Genomic DNA, 20,231 nt, shown 5'->3' on the forward strand with positions numbered 1-20,231 from the left:
TAATAAAGAGAGTGTTCAGGCTGTGCTGAAGAATAAAGGTGGACATGAGAATCCACCTCATACTAAATTATGTAAAATATCAAAATTGAATTTAACATGATAAGGTTTAGTGAAGTTGAATGTTACCAGAGCCAGTGTAGCCAGCAAATTATTTGCTAAACCCTGATAGCTTGTGTTATATAAAGTTACAGCTCACTTTCATGCCTCCCAAACCTGGTTAAGCTTTGGGGCCATTTTGTTTTTCCTTTTGTCTCATGACTTACTTGCAAATGCTACATGTTGCTTAAGGTATTTTGATAGTCACGTACAGATTTTACAGGTGAAGTAAACTAAAGAGTTCCTTTGCAGAATAAGCAAAGAGGGGCAATAAAAGGGACAATAAAAGGTCACAGCCTTGAGTTTACGTAGTTGTTTTATATACTGCAACCATGGATACAATACCAAGGTCCTCTCGTCTTAGAAACCACTTGATCCCTCCCCTTTATTTGAATGTGAAAAAAAATAATAATAATTTGTAGATTTTATTCAAGATCAAGTCAAGCTCACAATCACATTTCTGGAAAGGTAAAGATACCATTATCTGTATTTACAACACCTTTCTCACACTCACACACTCACAGAATGGTTTTGTCCTTCGTGTGTGTTTTTCTACACATTATCTGAAGATGTAGCTCAATAAACTTTGACATCACAGTTGAGTCTATTTCCAGGAAAACTGTCACAAAGAAAAATAATTAACCAAGAACATATTCAAATCAATTCCTCACTCAGCCATCACCAGTTCATGGACAAACATACCCTCCATCTTCCCAGTTATTCTTATTCCACATTTGTTGGATCCCAAGTAAAAGGTCTTCCATCATGCAAGCTTCCTAAAGCAGCCATGTCCTCGTCCTCCAGCTGGAATCCAAATACCTGTTTGTGTGTGAGAGAGAGGATAAGATACGGTGGCGCTGAGTACGGTGGCAACTAGAGACAAAGCATGTACAAACTCCAAAACACTTACAAATTCCAAATAGCACGGACAAACACCAAGACACCTGCAAACTCCAAAACACACGCAAACTCCAAAAAACGTACAAAATGCAAAACACACGCAAACACCAAAACTGTCATGAATCGCTGTGCGGCAGGCAGGAGTTGGACCCAAAATGCGGGCACTTAGGCACGAGGTTTAAACACAAAGAACTCCGCTTTTATTTGCTGGCAGGAGAAAGTCATACAAAGTAAACTAAACTGGAAACTCACAAACTAAACTCACAGGGAGATCCACACAGCAAGAGGTACGACGCGACACTGACTCAGAGAAACACAGGGTTTAAATACACTGGGAAGTAACGAGGGGAATGAGACACAGAAGGAGAGCACAGCTGGGAGAAATCAGAACTGACGAGACAAGGGAGCAAAGTAGGATACACTCACATGAGACACAGACCTTCAAAGTAAAACAGGAAGACACAAACTAGACTAAGGGAGACAGAGCAACTAAGAAACACAGACAACACCAACAACAAAGAGACACAGAGGGCAGCTACTAAATACTAAAGAACTAAACAGAATACAAGAAAACCGAACTAAGACACTACACTAAAGAATAAGCTGGGACAACAAAGAGAACTAAGAACATAATACAAAAAACGCAGAGGCACAAGAAACTCAAAACACTGGGTCACTGACCCAGGACCGTGACAAAAACACATGCAAACACCAAGACACCTGCAAACTCCAAAACACGTACAAACTCCAAAACACACGCAAACTCCAAAACACGTACAAAATCCAAAAAACGTACAAAAGCCAAAACACACGCAAACTCCAAAACACGTACAAACTCCAAAACACGTACAAAATCCAAAACACGTACAAAATCCAAAACACATGCAAACTCCAAATCACAATGGAAGTGCTCCAGGACGCTAGGGGCAGTGTCGAGCTCGATTTGCAAAATAAACGGCAAGTTTGTTGCAAACACTTGGGATGAGACGGTCTAGTCTCCATCGCGCTTCCCAGGTTGCCTAGCAACCATGATACTAACCACTGGAAACATGTCATACAACTTTGTTTGACAGAAATGAAGGAGAACATATTTTGTTCATTTGTTTGTTTGTTTGTTTCTACAAGAGCTTTGTGTGATTTGATAAGTATCTGAGGCTGAGACCACAGGACTGTAAAACATGATTTTTGGGCTTCATTTCTGTACTGAACGGTCATTTAAGATTCGTTAGTAAATAACAATTAGCTAATGTTGTTCATGAGACTAAAGTCATATCACTTTGGTAATGTAAATATAATATGGCCAACATTATAGTTATTATATTAATCATTATTAGCTATTACAGCAGTGAACATGAACTCTGTGTCAAATACTGAGCTTCAGTACAGATTCAAGTTACAGTTATTTATATGTCTTATCACCTTAAATCTTCACTCAAGACAAGTATCTTTGACAGTGCATATATAGGTGTATCATATATAAGAGACAAATGTTGTTCCTTCCCAGTCCCAGTGCACTTGTTAGCATGTTTTGGTTCGTGCAACTGGTCCGTCGGGTTATTGTCTCCCCAGAAACATTTCTGTTGTGTCTTGTGTGCTTTTGCAGCGTTTTTCTTTTTGCAGCGTTTTTCTTTTTGCAGGTGTTTTTCTTTTTGCAGCATTTTTCTTTTTGCAGCATTTTACTTTTGGCAAGTGTTTTCTGAAGTTGCAGTCCGTTTGGCCTCTCAGGGCCACCGTAATAAGAAGAGGAAAAGGATCATATGAAAAACGAAAATGCCTGTGCCATTAAAAGTGAGATTGGCTTCTCTCAGTTGTGATGATAAACTGCAGAAGTTATTATGCATCTATATTTTTCATTTGTCTTCTGACTGGAAAGATGGACACATTATGCCATTATTTAAAGTATTTAACTTGTCAAGATCTCTTTACATTTAGTAAACCTCAGTTAAGCCAGATGCATAAGTTTATTATGATGACCTCTAGTGGAAGCTACCAAACAAGGCACATTGTGTAGAAGTCTTGAGCCACCTCCTTTTTAAAAAAATCTGTATATTTTCTTAGAAAAATGTTAATAATTCCATACATTTTCCATTTGTAATTCATCACTAAATCCATCAGTTTTAACAAGATGAAGAAGAAGAACACAACTGACTGAAATGCAGGTGCAAACAATGACAGAGCCTCCACCGTGTTTTTAAGATGGCTGTACACAATCAGTGTCGTACCTCTCTCCTGACCTTTGCATAAACTGACAATTATTTGAACCAAAACTTTCAGATTTGGTTTCATCACTCCATTCATTGCTACTGATCTTAAGTCCAGTTCTTGTGTAATGTGGCATACTACCTGTTTTCCTCCCTAAAGAATGGCTTCTTAACAGCCAGCCTTCCACTGAGACCATTTCTGACGAAGCTTTAGTGAACAGTAGATGAACCAGATGCATCTCTCAGGTTCTGTCAGGTCTTTGCTTTTTTCCTGTTTCTTAAGATACTTTTCTTCTGCTGCAGAAGAACTTATTTTGTCCTCCATTTGTCGTGTTTCCTTAAAATCTTTAGGACACAGTGCGGCAAGTTTTCCACTAATAGCTCTTTCTGAATCACCCTGTTATAGTACAATTTTTACATCTGTCAACTGTGTTTGGCATTTTCCATAGATTAGACTAAAGAAATTAGAACAGACAGGCTGCTAGTAACAAAGTGTGTAAAGATACAATTTAAAATTGGTTCTTTACCAAGTTTTCTCTGTATTTCTATGTGTAGAGACAGGACTGATTCACCCCTCGAGTTCGCTGCCTTTTTTGTGCTTGAATGATTTATTCCTCTGAAAATGGTCAGGTACAAGGACTGGACTAAAAATGGGTGTAAAAAGAGCCAGTGCCCAAAGGAAAACTCTGAAACCACCTCAGAAAGCTGGCTCCTTAAAGGCAAAATATAAAGAAATTAAGGGTGGCTCAAGACCTTTGCACGGTGTTGTAACTGGGTTTCGATGAAGACATGATTTTGACTGTCTTGTCAAACTTGGGCTACAGCTAAGCTTTATTTGAAAAAATGTTCGATCACAACATGAACTTTTATTTTGTTTTTTCATTTTGTAGACTTTTTAAAGGGTTCAAGAAAGTATGGAATGATCTTTAAACTCACTTCACAGTTTTCTTGTATCCTCTTCTTTTTGGTCGATTTTGGTATTGTCACAACTCCGTTCTTAGAAACACAAAATTGAAAATATTCATCTGAGCTGGCGTGCGTCTGTGCTTTTCCGCTATCTGGAGAACAGTGGGATTGTTGAAGACTTGACCCTTGGCCAGAGGACTGTACCCTTCAAACACAATTCCCTCCTGACGACAGTACTGAATCAGGTGATTTGGCTGCTGGAAAGGATGGTACTCAACCTGATCGGTTAAAACAGCATATAAAACAATGAAGTCAATGAGCTGAAGGAAGTTTTATGGCATAAAGAAAGTCAACCTGAGTATCTTTGCACAGATTCTAGCATAAATAAATGCTAAATAGATAAAACTACCTGGTTAACATGTGGTATCACAGTACAGTCTTCTTTCAGCTGTTCCAGATGGTGGACCAGAAAATTGCTGACCCCAATAGCACGGCACACACCTATATTAGCAAACAGAGATATGTATGCTTTGTGAAATAAACTCTTTTACTACTATTAAGTGATATGTATTATCATCACTACTTCAGTGATTATCCAGCTGTAAAACTGAAGCTAGTCTTTTAATGAAATTATGAACATATTTCATGAGGATAAAATTAAGATAGTATAAAGAAATAATTGCATTGTATGGTAATTCTGATAATCTGCTGTCATCCATGAAGCTAATCCCTTGTCTCTAAGTTAATACCATGCATTTAGCATTTACCTTCCTTATATAGTTCTTCCAAAGCTCTCCAGGTCTCAGCTCTCATCTCCCTGTTGGAACCACCAGGTGTCTTTGACTCTGGCCAGTGCATCAGGTACAGATCTTTAAAAACAACAGGGGTTAGAAGTCATGATGTAACAAAAGACAGCAAACTGCATTCGGTGTTGGTGAACAAAGATTAATTAAACTATATCATGAGCCATCACAGGTTTATTCAAGACGTTTGTTCTGCAGTGACATCCCAGGAAACCATTTAACTGTTAACTGTTTTTAACTTTATCAATCAGACGGCATACCAAAATACTTGACCCCCATTTCCAAGCAGGAGTCCAGACAGGCCTTTTTTGCAGCTGTATATCCGTAGTCGCTGGGCCACAGTTTATTCGTGAGCCACAGATCACTTCGTGGAAGCCCACTTTCTCTGACAGCTTTGCCCAATTCGGCCTCGCAGCCATAACGCTTTGCTGTGTCAATGTGGCAGATGCCACATTCAGTGAGGGCATACATAACTGCATCTTGGGAGTAACCACCATTATGTGATGTGCCTGGCAAAGAGAAAAACACACAACATTTATACATTAAAAAACAACAACAATGGTAATTATTATAATATAGACTTTATAGTTCCCACACTGGGGAAATTCACATGTTACAGCAGCACAAAGGTCAGAAAGAAAAGGTGAATTAGAGACATATTAGAAACATGAAAATAGAAAAATAAATAAGATAAAATAGTGTTCAAATCAAAAAGACAAAATACTATACAAGAGTGAAGTGTACTATGAGCAAATGGTTGCTATATAAAGTAAAATACACTACACTGTAAAATGTAATATTGTGTTTAATTAAAAATATTAAATAGGCTTAACTCAATTTTTATCAATTTGTTATTAGAACTCAATTTAAATAAGTTACAAGTACTTTTTATGCAAAAATGTTGATAAACTCAATTTATTTGAGTTGTCTTTACTTAGAAAAACTAAGGCTACGTCCACACGTACAGGGGTATTTTTGAAAACGGAGATTTTCCGTTTTCGTTTTAAAAAATAATCCCGTCCACATGTAAAGGCAGAAATGAAGGAAAACGCTGCTAGGAACATGCCAAAGCAACAGGTGGCGATATATTCCTAACCGTGCAGAAATGTTGGCCAATCAGAAGTCTAGAAGCTTCGGTGGGAAAAAGTAAACAAAGCTGGGGCATAGAAGCAGAACCAAGTTGTATGTGTGGAGGGACAGTAAATGTGTGTGTATATGTAAGCATTTAAACACTGCAGAGAGTACAATTAACAGTAATAGTATTGTAGAAATTCATTTCACCAAAACAATAACGTGGCGCACAGTGTGAAGTCAAAAAATGCGCACACCTTTGACGCTGCGTTTTCTCCGTTTTCTTCGTTTTTCTTGTCCACACTAAATGCAAAAACGGAGTTTTCAAAAATATCCACCCTGGCCGGAGTTTTTAAAAATCTCCGTTTTCAGTGACCAAAAACGCCGTTTACGCGTGGACGAAAGGTGCAAACGCATAGAAAAATCTGCGTTTTCAAAAATACCCGGGTACGTGTGGACATAGCCTTAATAAGCTGGAAGTTTTGCTTCTCAGTGCGGAAGGATGAAAGATGTGTTTTGAAAATGCCACGTGACTACCGTCCTCCTCCCTCTAGGATCAGTCCGCATGTTCATGGTGCCAGCATTTGTTATGCAATATGTTGAGTAAACCTGGAGAAGCCTCAGCTCAAGAGATTATTGTCATTGCTGTGAATCTTTACCTGATACACTGACTTGGTGAGTAAATGTTTACTCTTATTCTAACTGATTTTGTGGCTGCTCTTAGTTTAGCACCAGGTTTATAATCTTGCTAGCTAGTTAGTGTTAGCTAGCGTTGCTGCTGCGGCTGGGCTCATGTTACTTAAAAATTAACACCACAGCCTTAAAAACCTTACATAAAACTATGTCGGTGAAATTTTCTGTTGATTGTTTGAAATAAAAAAGTGAGATAAGAGCCCAGACAAAATTCTTCGGGAGGAGCAGCCGTTAGGGGTGGGGTGGGGTGTGGTGTGGGGGGTATTTTCAATCCATAGCCATAACTAACTAACTAATTATATATATCATGTTTAACCTGAGTTGCAAAAGACCGCAGGGGGTTGAAAACAATAAGCCAGGAGTTAGCTGTGCTCACAGACTCTATCAAGCCTTGACCTCCCGGTCAGCTATTGCGCTAGTGGATAACAGAGCTCTCCAAAAACGTGAAAGCACTTTTACAAATATGTGATATTTTGATAAATTAAGTAGATATTTGAGCATTACACAGCTACATTCTCGCCTGAAAATAAAAAAGGTTGTTTTGTGACCCAGAAACGGTAGTCTGGGGAAAAGGAGGATAGCATTTGTCGGATCACATCCCCCAAACTTAGTTCAGAGGGTCTACACTGTATATAGTGAAGTCTGCAAGTTTTCAAACAACAAAATTTGTTTTGTGCCCAAATCATTTTGCACATCATTAGAATGAAAGTTATTGGCCATGTTTGCATAGCCCTTTTTAAAATGATGCTTTCATGACATTATTGTGTGTTTGGTGGTGGTCACGGCTATCCAGACTGACAATTGGGACATTGAATGTCACCTCTCCGGTGGGGAGGGGGCCTGAGATTGTCTAAATTTGAGTCTGTTTATACCAAATGCAGAAAAAATGTTTTAAGAAAGCAATTAAGTTCATGTTCCAAAAAATATGATTGTTTGCTTGCAGGACAACAGGAGAGATGAGTCCTCCGTCACACATGGTGTGGTCAGTGAAGATGGTCGCCTGCAGGTTCAAGCTCATTGCATCTCCAACCCACATCCACTGCCACTGTACTTATGGGAAGTTAAAGACTTTCTTCTGCACCTACATTTAGATCACCTCGATCCATGATAGTCATTCAGGCAGTAATGCCTGGACTGGAAACAAGCCATCCTTAAAATAATACAACATTCCAGCTCATGTGTTGGAATGCAAAACAAATGTGTTGTTTAAATTAGAGACTGCACTTGTGACAGAACAATAAATATTTTATTTTGATTATTTAAGTAATGTAAGTACAAAACAAACTTGTGGTAGGCCTAAACTTATTTTCAGAATAATTGAGACTTTGTTTCATTGTAAGATTATAACAGTGATGGCAATATAATTGTTTGTTGTTCAGCAGAACAGTGTCCAGTATGTTGGCTGTTATACTTTGTTGTGTTTGAAAATAAAATGGGCTGATTTTAACATCATTACAAAAAGTGTTGTTAATTATTTTTAATCATATTCAGGTTACCACAAATTGTTTTTTCATTTAGTTGAACTTGAAATGTTTGTCAGTAGGTAAACAATTAGTATTGTACAGTCAGAAATATCAAGTTATTCTTAATACTGCAGACTTGCACTGTATAAGTTGTCCTAACAGTCATCTTAAGTAAGCTTTACTTAGTTTTTTTGAGGCACTGAGTTTCCTTAATTTTTTTGAGTTCTGGGAACTAACAAGACTGTACAGTGTACTCAAAATGAGTAAGTTGCCCTAACTTGGTCATCTTACGTAAACTTGATCCAATTTTCTTGAGTTCTGGGAACAAATGAGCTTGTACAGAGTACTCAAAATAAATAAGTTGTTCTAATTTAGTCATTTTTAGCTAAGCTTTACTCAGTTTTTTTGAGGCAATGAGCTTCTTCAATTTTTTTGAGTTCTGGGAACTAATTAGATTTTACAGTGTAGAAGACATTTTAATTATAGTGTTATGTAGTTTAATTCAAACTTGACGGCGTATTAGCGCTGACATAAATATACAGTGTATTCATAAAAGGTATAAATACATACAAAATATTCACATATCCTGGATTAAAGGATACTGAAATACCCGTTTGTGTACGCAACTATTTATTAGTAGTATCTTTACTTCCCTATTGCATTACTTAAAAGTTTTTAAACCAACCGATTCAGTTATCAATCATTGTGTCCTAGGATTGAGGCTTCATTACAAAAGGTTTGTGCTAGCTGATTTAAAAACAATGACTGCCAGAGTAAAACACACCCAAACCAAGCACGGGGATCTGCAGACCATTGGAAAGTGGTACTGTAGGACAGTTCAGGACCGACGCCAACGACATGTTCACTTCACCAGAGTTGAGCAATCTGGAAAAACGTTTTTGTTTTGTTGTTAACTTTTCTTGCTTTAACGAGGAAAGCCATTCCTCGTTAACATATGTTATTCTCCAAAAAAGAATACTATTAATACACTCTTTTTTCATTAACAATGAATTAGATTAACTTACCTTTGTTGTAACCACTAGGCGAGACTGGTTTTTTAAAATTTTCATTTAGTTGATTCTCCCCTTCTCTTTCGACCAACTATTATTAACATATTTGTAGAGGCGAAGATATGCCCCTGAATTAAAAATCAAGTCCATTCGCTGAACAAACATGGCGACTGTTCATCAGAAAGCCAAAATACGCGAGTGAAAATATTTACGAGGTTGTAACGTAGAAAATGTATTTATAACGAGTAAGAAAAAATATTCATCTAACAAGAAATTTTCTCTGTAATAAAATAGCTGCGTGGCTGTTGAGTGCCATGAGTTACGGCGGCTGTTAAATTGGAACCGCTCTTAACTTGTACACTCTTTGGACAAAGTCAGCCAACATGGCGACCGTTTGAAAGAAAGGGGTTGAATGTTTGTAGTGCCAACAAAAATGAGGTGAGTTCTCCTTTCTAGAAAGAAAAATAGAATATGTTAAAATGTAACAGGCTAGATATGTTACAAGCGAGCCGACTAAACCGTTGTGTTCAAAACAAACGCTGAGCTAAAATCACGTTAAAGTTAGCTAAAAATCAGTGCAACTACTTTCACAAGCTAAGCTGTCATTTCGGATACCCAAGATGGCTTAATTGATTTGCATGTTTAGTTATGGATGTCATATAATCCTAACATTTATCACAGGCCATAGATTAACTAATTTCTGCTTAGAATACCAGAAATCAGTCATAACTGCATATATTGATTTTTTTTCTTTTAAACTGGAGCTGAGATGGAAATATTAATAAATACTGCAAATCTGTGTGCAGGCTGCCCCGTTGTTGCTTTGGGCTCCGACGAACCTATTTGTTTTGGGCTATTCTGCTAATCCTCCTGGTTGGTGTAGTCTTGACAGCTCTGCTGCCACCTGCTGAGGACCAAAGAGGTGTTGCTGTCTTGGAGGTGCTACGAAGGGCAACTCCGCAAAAGCAGAATCCCGCACAGGTTCACCACGCTGACAGCTCGGAGGAGGAGAAGTTTACCATCATCATCCAGACTTACAACCGCACAGACGTTTTGCTCAAACTCCTAAACCATTACCAGGGAGTACCTCATCTTCAGAGAATTATCATAGTATGGAACAACATTGGAGAGCAGACACCTGCAAAGCTGTGGAGCTCCTTGGGGCCTCATCCGGTCCAGGTAGTCTTCAAGGAGCAGACCAGCAACCGAATGCGCAACAGACTACAACCATTCCCTGAAATTGATACTGATGGTCAGTACATCTGTCAGCTTGCACCGTATGTATTATTTGTTATATTTAAATACATTTTAGTCAGTGAACAGTAGTATTTTTGTTCTGCTCCTGTAGCTGTTCTGATGCTGGATGATGACACTCTCATCAGTGTACCTGACATCAGTTTTGCTTTTTCTGTCTGGAAGGTAATGAGTATCATAAACTTGAAAAATTTAACTGCAGATTTTAGCCGGCAAACCCTAAGTTGTTTTACTGTCGGGTTCCACAGCAATTTCCAGACCAGATTGTTGGGTTTGTACCGAGGAAACATGTCTCAACGGCAGCAGGAGTGTACAGCTATGGCAGCTTTGAGCTGCAGGATCCAGAAACAGCAGGAGGTGACATGTAGGTTGTTTGTTTTGGGGGGTTTTTTTTGGGGGGGGGGGGTTGTCCACATACCCTGCATGTTATTTGGGCCTGTACTACGAAGCATGCTCGACATACGCAGAATGTTTGTTGCTTATGTGGCTTCACTTATTTTTTACATCAGTGTACATCAGTATACTTCTGTGTTTAATTTTAAACATATCAGTGAGAGAATAACAATCATGTCTTAGTATAAAGAATAATGATCATAGCATTTCTATAAGGATTCACAGATGTCAGAAAATTAGTGCAGGGAGATTGCCAAAGCTTTTGGAATGGATGTGAGGTAATGTGCAAAGACGGGACATATGTTTGCCTCTGGAACAAAAACCGGCCACAACAAATAGTGGGGAACCATGTGGGAAAGAAAAGTCCCAGAATTTTGTTTGTATTGTTGTTGGCACAGCATATAAAACACTGGGACATGACCACAAGGTAATTAACGAATGATGCGCCAAGGACAAGCATGACTGCTGGCAGTAACATCAGCCACTCATATGGGTTACATCAAAAATCCATAGCAGAAGTCTAAATCAGCTTTAAGCTGTCACAAGAAAGTGGTTATTAACTTAATAGGTCCACTCTAGGTTTACCAGTCTGTCATGTGTTCATGCTCACATGAACACATGAACACATGAAAGAGGCAACTTTTGACCAATCACAGACGTGGGCAGATCTAACCGATCTGAGCGACTGTGTCAGACCAGGCAATGTTAAGCTGTGTACAGTACAGGCTCAGAGCAACACGTGTTGCCAAAACAGTAGCGTGAGATTACAAGTATATGATTTAAATAGGCTTTATGAATGGAAAAGCACTATTATATTTATAAAGCCTAAGCTGAAGCCAGGAAGAAAATCTGGCAAAAATGCCATCTGTGTGAGTTAACAGACTTCTCAGTACTGCAGTGCTATCCCTAAGACACAGGATAACCTGGTATATCAATGTTTAAATGTGCAGAAAACAATTTTAACTTCATCTTTTCAGCTGAAACTGTGCTGGTGGTGTTTAATAGCTTGAGTGCTTTTCTTAAGTTAAGAAAATATATACAAATAGAAATTAAAGAGAGGCATAGCATGCTTGCAAATTTGATATCTAGTATATATTCACATTATAAAGGCGTGGAAGACAATACAATCATTTTAGAAATAGAAATAAAGTTGCTCCTTTTAGACGCTAGCTGTCCGTAGACATGTCCGACATGTGTTCCAGGAATGGTGGCACCATTTTCCAGAGAAACGATTGGTCAGTAGATGGTGAGTTTGTACTTGTTGACTTTAAGTTGAACATGAGAAGATTCAAGGCTTATTCAGGTAGCTTTGGCATAAAGCCTGGTTTATGAAGAGGGTTCATTTCTTAGGGGGTAGTTTACCTTGAGAATTTGTGCTGCAGACCTAATCAGTTGTGGAACAGGTTATATGTGAGATTTGAGATCAAGAGCTAAAACGTCACTTCCTACTGCCCAATTCACTAGCTGGGACCACATTCTCATTTTAGGTTTGACAGCATTCCTAGTAAATAATGGCAGATGGCTTGAGGATGAATTGAGGCTGCAGTTTGGGGAAGGCCTCAGGGGGGATTGGCGATGGCTCCCAGGCTGGGAAGATCCTCATGTACTAATGAGAAGTGAATGAATTGTTTAAAAGGGAAGGGAGGGTGGGGCACAAAGATGAGAATGAACAGCTTGTACTGCTCGGGAGGGTCATGTATTGATGGATTACTGGAAGGGATGTGTATGGAGGTGTGGTACCACTCCTGAAATTCAGATAAATTCTCTCCACTTAGCTTTCTGGAAAATGGTGTTAACATTGCTGTAAAACCCTCGAGCCACTCTGAGCAGATAGTAAGAGGGTCTAATGTTTTTCATGAGTCTCTAAAGTCTTCTTTCCATGATGAGTAATAAATATAGATTCTTAGACACAACTAAACAGCAGCTGTTTTTCTTTCAACCTGCATTATGTAGGTATAAATTTCCACAGCAGCGAATCATCATCGTATTGCTGAAAATGCAGAGTTAACCCTGAATTTGCATTGCTGCGCCACTAATCCTGCTTCATAGTACTGGCCTCTGGCTAGGTGTACTTTGTTTTTTAAGCTTCCATCTCCCTGCATTCCCTGCAGATACTCCATGGTGTTAATTGGTGCTGCCTTCTTCCACCGCCGCTATTTGCAGCTCTTTCAGGACCAGCCTCAAGCAGTGCATGCTTTAGTGGATGAAACGCAGAACTGTGACGATATTGCCATGAACTTTGCTGTAGCTCTGTATTTAAGAAAACAATCAAAGTTGGGCAAAATGAACAGAGCCTCTGGGGTCTTTATCAAACCCGTGGACCTCCGCAACCTAGAAAAGGAGGCCAGCAGTGGATACCAGGGGATGTGGCATCGTCCCGAACACCTTCTCCAGAGGTCCTACTGCCTGAACAGGTTGACACAGATCTATGGCTTTATGCCTCTTTCCTTCTCCAACCTGATGGTCTCCCAGTTTGGCTTCCCCAGTTATGCAAACCACAAAAGCAGGGGCTGAGGAAGTGCTGTATTACTGATTGCTCTGGATAAAAAGTAGACGAGATATAGCGTTCTGGTAAGTCTGTTTGATTAACATCATGTGACAGGGTGGAGGATAAGTTTGAATTATCTAACAGTCTTTTTGTGTGTGTGTGTGCTGTGCCTGGAAACTAAAAAATGAAAACTTTAATCCCATTGTACCTCTTTGATTTTTAGCCTACTCTTTTGAGTTTTAGGATTCTGAGCAGTTTTCTCATTCACAGCCCGGCAGTGATGGACGCCTGATTTTTGGACAGCGAGGATTGTTAGAAGAATTTGCTGCACATGCCCTTGTCTGATGAGACATCCATATTTGATAAGCTAATCTGTATTGTTTACCAGGAACTGCCTTAAAGTTACCTTGAAGCCAAAAAAGTGTCAATCTTTGATCTATTTTGACATCTTAACTTAACTTTATCAGTAACAGATTTAGACTGTCTTAAGATGTAGGTATGCTGTAGTTGTATTTAACCCAAAAAACTTTCCACCAACGTATCTGAATAAAAAGGAATTGTGAAAAGCATTTAACAGTGACTCTTTATGCCCAGGACAGGAATGTGATTGATAAATAAAATGTTTTCTCAGAGCATGAAATCATTATTATAATGGTGAAAATAATAATTATTTATTAAATAATTTATTGTAAATTTGCTCACTCAAAGAAATGAACCATTTCTAATTTTCTATGGCAGTGGTATTTTAATGGAGAAAGACAATATCAACCAGGAAAAAAAAAACCCATCAAATTCAGCAGGGGGTGAAATACTTCCCTCACTGTATGAGTTTAGGTAGTAATCTGGAGATGTCGGCATCTGAAGAATTAACTGAGTGTGTTTTGGCACCATGAATCGTGGTATCTTTGTTCCAAATTCTCATATGTGCCAACTATAAATCAAATGCTTCCAATAAAACTTATATTGTCATGAATAGTTTTGTCACAGCTTTAATTTTAAACATATTACCCTGCTGTGAGGAAAATATTTCTAACCAAAATAGTTAAACTGCAGGGTTTAAAAAAAAAAAAAAAAAAAGTGACTTGGCCACTTTTTACTGTAAATGGGGGCACTGATAAAGAGATTTGTTACCAAATGAATTAGTTACATTAGTAGGTATACGTGGGAGTGCCCATTTATCTAAAATCATTGGATATGCTTATTTGTTCTATTTTCTCTCAATGTAAAGCTAATAGTTTGAATGAGAGCGTTAACAGAGGAAAAGGATGAGACAATAAAATTCTTTGTTTTCTAATGTGGAATTTTTGTTTTTTTGTCTAGTGGCTAATGCAGTTTTCCAGAACAACATGAACACAAAAACATGGCCATTAAGGTTTTTCTTTGGATTACTAACACCTGTTTTCCACCAGTAATGTGCCTATTCTGGTGCTGGTCGATGGCCATATTTTGGCAAGTGTCAGAACTGAAATTTTGAATACTATATCAGACGTTAGTGTCACACAGGGCCGAATCTGAATGCTACATTTGGAAATTAGTGGTAAATTACTTGCAGTAATATTCCCATTGCTTCTGAAATCACTGATTTTTGTGGTGCCACCATTCTTTGTTGGTGTAAATGTGTAGAACCAGTTTGAGATTTGGCAAAGCATTGGTGGAAAATGGCTAAATGAGGTAGCAGAGTTACAGATTACCGGTAGCATAACAGGTGCTTAAAGTCTACAAAGTAAACATCTCGACTGCAACGCTAGATATGAAGTTTCACCTGCTTTTAAATTTCAAGTTTGCAAGGCATTAAATCAGCAAATGCTCTTTACTAACTTTGGATGTGAAAACTAGATTTATTTACTAATAACAGTCCACTCCATGTCATTGGATAAAAGTGTCCTTGCATATTCTTTTGAATGGGTTCCAGTTCTTTCACAAAGAATTTCAGGGACTTATGATGTTGGTCCACCACCCCCGGGTCCACGTCCAGGCCTGGAACCTCGGCTGCCTGGTGAACGAATGTCATGCCACAACTTCACAAGGGGCTCCCTCTTCCTCCAGATGAGTTTATGACCATATGCCACATACCACCTGTATGAAGAGATGCATGGCACGGTAAAATGTGGAGAAAGCAGAACAAGATGCTCCCATTAGGCCACATTAAGACATGAAAGGATTTAGACTGATCAAAGCAGTGCAGAATCATTGGATTCTTTTTTTCATGACTGAGTTCAAAAGCACAAAGCCTTCAAAACAACATTTTAACAATATTGGATATGTTCCACGGGCTTTAAGCTGTTTGTGACTACATCTGCTGCTGTCACATGACCACAATTTTCACACTTGGGCCATGTTATGAGAGCAGGATATTAAAAAAAACTGGGCAAAATCTGTCTGCTTATGTAAGTCTAAACAGTTAAACCCTCCAGAAAAAGTAAGTAATCAGATTTGGGATTAAGACAGTTTCATAAACCTTGAAATTGTATTTCATATTGTTAACATGGACAGACTTTGAGGAAAAGGTAAAAATATGACCTGACTCACACTCCAAAGAGGGCTCCGCCAAGGTGAGCTGCATGGTCAAACAGCCGCCATCCCAACAGAAGTCCTGCTGTATCAATGGCAACTAGCGCTTTCAGAGCCTAAACATAAACAAAGGCAAAGCTGCATTCAGTGCGCTGACATGCATACTTCCACAGTCACTCATACATGTACCTTTTTATTTGGTCCATGCACACTCGCATCTCTTCCTGCAGCAACAACGGGAAGGAAGACAAAAGCAACTCAAGCAACCACTCGTTATATCTGAAGTAGACAGAAGAGCATCTCTGAATGCACATGTCCAACCTTAAAGAAGATGGGCCACAGCAACAGAACCCCACAGTGGGTGCCACTCCTGTCAACTAAGAACTAAGGCTACAATTCCCATGGGACAATCAAAGATTGGGAAAAACAACATCATTTAGACACAACAGCCTGCCTGGGTATTGCTGCTGACCATGTTCATATGTTTATGACTACAGTGTGCAGGTCTTCTGATGGCTGCTTCCAGCGGGATAACACACCATGTCACAAAGGTCAGATCATCTCGAACTAGTTTCTTGAACATGACAATGAGCTGACTGTAGTCACCTTGTTGAATCAGTGCCATGAAAAACAGGCATTTCTGAAGGCAATATGGATTCCAATCGAGCACTTGTAAGGTGTACTTAATAAAGTGTCCAGTGAGTGTATGTAGGAAATATGAAGTGTGCACTTACTGTTCCTGCTGTGAAAGTGACCATGGGAAGGAAGATTATGCCAAGCTTGGCCTCTGGCATCTTAGAGCAGATAGCAGCGAGCACTGCCATGACGGCGCCGGACTGTAGATCAAAAACAGTTACTATCACAGCCGTCCTTCATTTGAGTTGAGCTTTAAAATGGATTTTAGCAAATATCTTACCGCCCCTAATGATGGATAGAGACGCCCGGTGGCTGCTTTACATGTGTAACTGACCATAGTGGAAACCACACCTGAAAGCACATACAGCTGAAAATCAAACATTTGGTAGCCTTTCTTACTTCCTGTTACATATATTCTCAATAATCAACCATGCATAATACTGAAAGGCCCTAAAGTTTGAGTGTCCCAAAATTAAAATAAGGTTTTGGTGCTGTAATAAATGATGGATGGAATAACAGCGAGTTTTAGTCAAACATGAAGCAAAGAGATCATTAAACTATCCACCGTGGATTAAACACTAATGTTAAAAATATTCAAGTATTGAGTTTAGATTTAATAAATGTTATCAGACTCCAGTTGTGTGCTTTATTTGACTCACCAGCAGACAGGTAAACTGCAAGAAATTGCTCTTTCCCCAAAAGAGAGACGATCCCTGAGGAGAATATCCATAGGACATACATGTTGGCCACCATGTGGATGATGGAGTAGTGACTGAAGAAGGACAGGGCCATGGGAAGGCAGCGTGTTTCTGGAAGAGGAGGAGGAGAGGGGGAAAAAATGCACACACTGCAAACACAAAGAGGACATGATCGTGTAGCACAGGTGAACTCACTGGAAGCTGGGTTGGATGTGAAGTACTTAAGCATACTTCTCTGCATTGAAGGGATCCGCCAACAGCAGAGGACCGCGGCATTTAGTGCGATAATACCTAGAAAAAAAATAATAAATAAAGGTGCCAACTATGAAGAAATGCAAAGTGATAAATAAAAAAATAAAAAAAACCCAGACACATAGCGTTTATGTATCGTCACTGATTTCTATAATCGTTTCGATTCCCATTCACAAGGTCCCGAATCAATTCGATTCCATTCGATTTGAATCGGGGAAATTTTGCCTCAGACAGTCAGAAATATTATAATTCTGATCACTAATCAGTACATATCCATATTTTATATCTATAAAAAGAAACCTTACACTTGTGAGACTTTATCAAAGGTGTGAGCATCACAGCAGATGCCTTTGTGTCAAAGTAACAGAGGATAAAACACAGAAAAACATGAAGGCGATTTTCCTGGCCTCACTTTTTATAGCAGATAACTTTAAAAATATTCTGCAGTAGAACAAAAACTGAAGAAAACCATGAATCAACATGAACATTACCTGATGCTGCTGAAGTGAAGCAGAGCAAAGTTACAGAGGTTTCTATTAGAGATACAGTTAAGCATTTTGCAATTTTGCATAATTTAAAAAGTGTACATTTCTTCAGTATTGAACAGCAAAAATGCGGCTTTCTTGTCTGAAGTCATTTAAGTAAGAAAGAAAAAACACAGCGGCTGACAGCACTGTATACAATGGTAGACTGGTAGGTAATAAGCAAGTGATTGGGAAACTGTTCTTGAAGTACACTGAGAGAGAGAGAGAGAGCTGTGCATGAAGTGTGATTTTATTGTGGTGGAGGCAAAACAGCAAGTAAGAGGGAATGAAGGGTGATGTTTATGTGAAGCGTAGTTTGGATCTTCTTTTTGCGGCTGGTTCAATCAACTTTGGTTGGAGAGACACAAAACCTGCAGCTTCAGAATCTAGCGCAATGTCGGTGTACGTCCTGTCGGGCGAGAAAGCGTCGGGTCCGCGCTCTGTTTACGTCTTTGTGCAGAATCCGTGTACCTGCTCTCATTTGCTGTTTTAGCTGTTTGGTGGTTGTCAAAATTTTGTGAGATCAATCCTGAGATTCTGGCGTTTCGGCCAAAATACATTTATATTTAAAAATCGATTCAGGATTTTAATGAATCGATATCACGCTATTCAAGCTAGAATCGATTTTAAATTGGAAAATCGATAATCAAAACCCACCCCCGCACACACACTGCAAAGATGTTGACTGTGTAAAATAATACCAGTGACAGTCTTCTGTCCCTCTGTGAGGCTGTTCCAGAAGTCATCCACCATGGACACCAGGAGAATGAGCTGTCGCTGGAAGCTGGACAGCTGGTTCCACCAGTCGTGCCAGTATGCCATGTCCTGGGTGCCCTGGGAACATGTGGAAGGTTCACAGAGTCTCTGTGAGCAGCTTGTAAATCAAACCAGTAATGCAATCTGCAAGCAGAGGAGATGTACAATAATGTGGATCATCAAAGTGCTCACCTGCATGCCTTTTTCTGACTTCTCTTCATCTTTTGCAGTCTAAAGTCTTGACTTTAGACTCTCATATTGGAGAATGGCCGCCGCACCAAAGGAGCAGCCTGTAAACTGAAATGGAGTCAGAAAACATCCAGAAGCACTCTACTGTCCCAAACATCAGTGTACCATGCATCCATTTCATCACTACACATCAGCAGTAGAAAACTGGAGGGGACCTACCCCTACTGTGAACATCAGCGGTGTGAAAAGTGTCGGCCTGGGGACTTTAGGAGGTGGCTGGGGCACCGGGGTGCCAGCCTCAGTGGCTGAGGTGTTTGTTTCCTGCGTGGCATTTTTTTTCTTTATGTCTGGCCTTTTGGCCTCCCGACGAAATCCACACCTCTGCTGGTTGTAGGGGTTAAGACTGCCAAGAGAAGGAGGCAGCTTTTAAAGCAGGCAGTTGTTGAAATATACACAAAAATGTATAAAATCAATGTTCAGTTTAGGGGAAGAACATAAAAGTCCTGCTTCGAAAACTAATTTTCCTTTTTTGTTGTTGTTGTAAAATTACAGCTACTTCTGGTTGTAGAGTTACAAAAAAATTAATGCATCCGTAATAAAAGCTAATAATACTGAGAACAATTCAAGCACCCATAATGTATAAACCTACACGGGTAGCATGCCTCACAGTGGCTCCATAACTACTTATTGTTAGTATCAGTATCAATAATAAAAGCACGACATGCTGTTTGAGGCACTCAGTTCGTTTACTGAAAAACAGAAAGACTACAGTAACTCGTATACGCTTCGATATCGCAGGTTACGGCTGTAAGCAAATGAAACATGGAGCTGTCTTCAGCTTTGTGGATCTCCCTGCAATGACAGTCGGAACAGTTAGGTAAGCACGGGCTGTGGCTGGTGGAGAAGTAAACACACACATCCTGTCAGTGTTACGCCTGTGCAGACAGACGCTGCGACCACAGCGACCTTGTGTTTGCTCACCTGGAGCTTCGTGGAGTGGTGTTCTGGGATCTCACGAACTCTGTTTTGGCCCATTTTATCGCGTATCCTCTCCACGCCATGATTGTGTTGACCTTCCGCTTCAAGCCCGTCCCACCACCACACTGTAGCTGATGCTGCGTTCACGGACTCATGTAAAAGCCAGTATTTGTAACTTGATTGTTTAATTCTGCATCTACAGGCAGCTCTTGCGCTGTCTGACTATATACATTCGGTTCACAGTATCTATTTAACTTAAATTTGTTATCTTATATTTAGTTGTGGCGTTAGTATTGTCAGTTTGATTTTTATTGGGTGGACACAGAGCTGCACAACACCAAAGATTGAAAATCCTTGCTTGCTTATAAACACAGTAGAAGGTTATTTTGCCATAATCGTTCAGTTGTGC

General features: G+C 39.4%; 3 protein-coding genes across 4 annotated transcripts; 1 reads left to right on the forward strand and 2 right to left on the reverse strand.

Moving 5' to 3' along the window:
• Nucleotides 1-389: 389 nt before the first annotated feature.
• zgc:110366 (uncharacterized) lies at nt 390-9,263 on the reverse strand. The gene is given in 8 exon segments (XM_087831990.1): nt 390-915; nt 4,134-4,205; nt 4,208-4,381; nt 4,513-4,604; nt 4,871-4,972; nt 5,167-5,415; nt 8,918-9,018; nt 9,159-9,263. Coding segments are annotated over 7 exon segments (861 nt in total). The 5' UTR covers nt 8,994-9,018; nt 9,159-9,263; the 3' UTR covers nt 390-819.
• Nucleotides 9,264-9,486: 223 nt separating this feature from the next.
• On the forward strand, nt 9,487-13,903 carry extl2 (exostosin-like glycosyltransferase 2). Of its 2 annotated transcripts, XR_015716782.1 has the most exons (6): nt 9,487-9,581; nt 9,950-10,395; nt 10,492-10,562; nt 10,646-10,761; nt 12,902-13,361; nt 13,549-13,903. XR_015716782.1 is itself a non-coding variant. In XM_087831989.1 (5 exons), exons 1-5 carry the CDS (start codon nt 9,556-9,558, stop codon nt 13,302-13,304), a joined length of 1,062 nt encoding a protein of 353 aa, XP_087688115.1. In that variant the 5' UTR covers nt 9,487-9,555; the 3' UTR covers nt 13,305-13,542. The 2 variants fall into 2 exon arrangements, 1 of the variants encoding a protein (XP_087688115.1); XM_087831989.1 differs by lacking the exon at nt 13,549-13,903 and having other exon boundaries at nt 12,902-13,542.
• A 1,193-nt stretch (nt 13,904-15,096) lies between these two features.
• parla (presenilin associated, rhomboid-like a) lies at nt 15,097-19,937 on the reverse strand. Its single transcript, XM_006786535.3, has 10 exons — nt 19,826-19,937; nt 19,064-19,247; nt 18,848-18,952; nt 18,601-18,733; nt 17,319-17,414; nt 17,085-17,234; nt 16,706-16,776; nt 16,524-16,625; nt 15,808-15,905; nt 15,097-15,354 (listed from the first exon to the last, which is right to left on the reverse strand). Exons 3-10 carry the CDS (start codon nt 18,851-18,853, stop codon nt 15,216-15,218), a joined length of 795 nt encoding a protein of 264 aa, XP_006786598.2. The 5' UTR covers nt 18,854-18,952; nt 19,064-19,247; nt 19,826-19,937; the 3' UTR covers nt 15,097-15,215.
• Nucleotides 19,938-20,231: the final 294 nt, after the last annotated feature.

The sequence above is a fragment of the Neolamprologus brichardi genome, chromosome 18, assembly GCF_056152115.1.
Source record: "Neolamprologus brichardi isolate AB-2024 chromosome 18, ASM5615211v1, whole genome shotgun sequence".
Lineage (NCBI taxonomy): Eukaryota > Metazoa > Chordata > Actinopteri > Cichliformes > Cichlidae > Neolamprologus > Neolamprologus brichardi.

Coding starts and splice junctions, on each gene's coding strand:
- extl2 (XM_087831989.1), top strand. CDS start 9,556: ATGTTTGTAGTGCCAACAAAAATGAG. Junction 10,396..10,491: donor CCCTGAAATTGATACTGATG/GTCAGTACATCT, acceptor CTGCTCCTGTAG/CTGTTCTGATGCTGGATGAT. Junction 10,563..10,645: donor TTGCTTTTTCTGTCTGGAAG/GTAATGAGTATC, acceptor CGGGTTCCACAG/CAATTTCCAGACCAGATTGT.
- parla (XM_006786535.3), bottom strand. Junction 17,235..17,318: donor CACATCCAACCCAGCTTCCA/GTGAGTTCACCT, acceptor CTCCTCTTCCAG/AAACACGCTGCCTTCCCATG. Junction 16,626..16,705: donor TCTATCCATCATTAGGGGCG/GTAAGATATTTG, acceptor TTTGATCTACAG/TCCGGCGCCGTCATGGCAGT.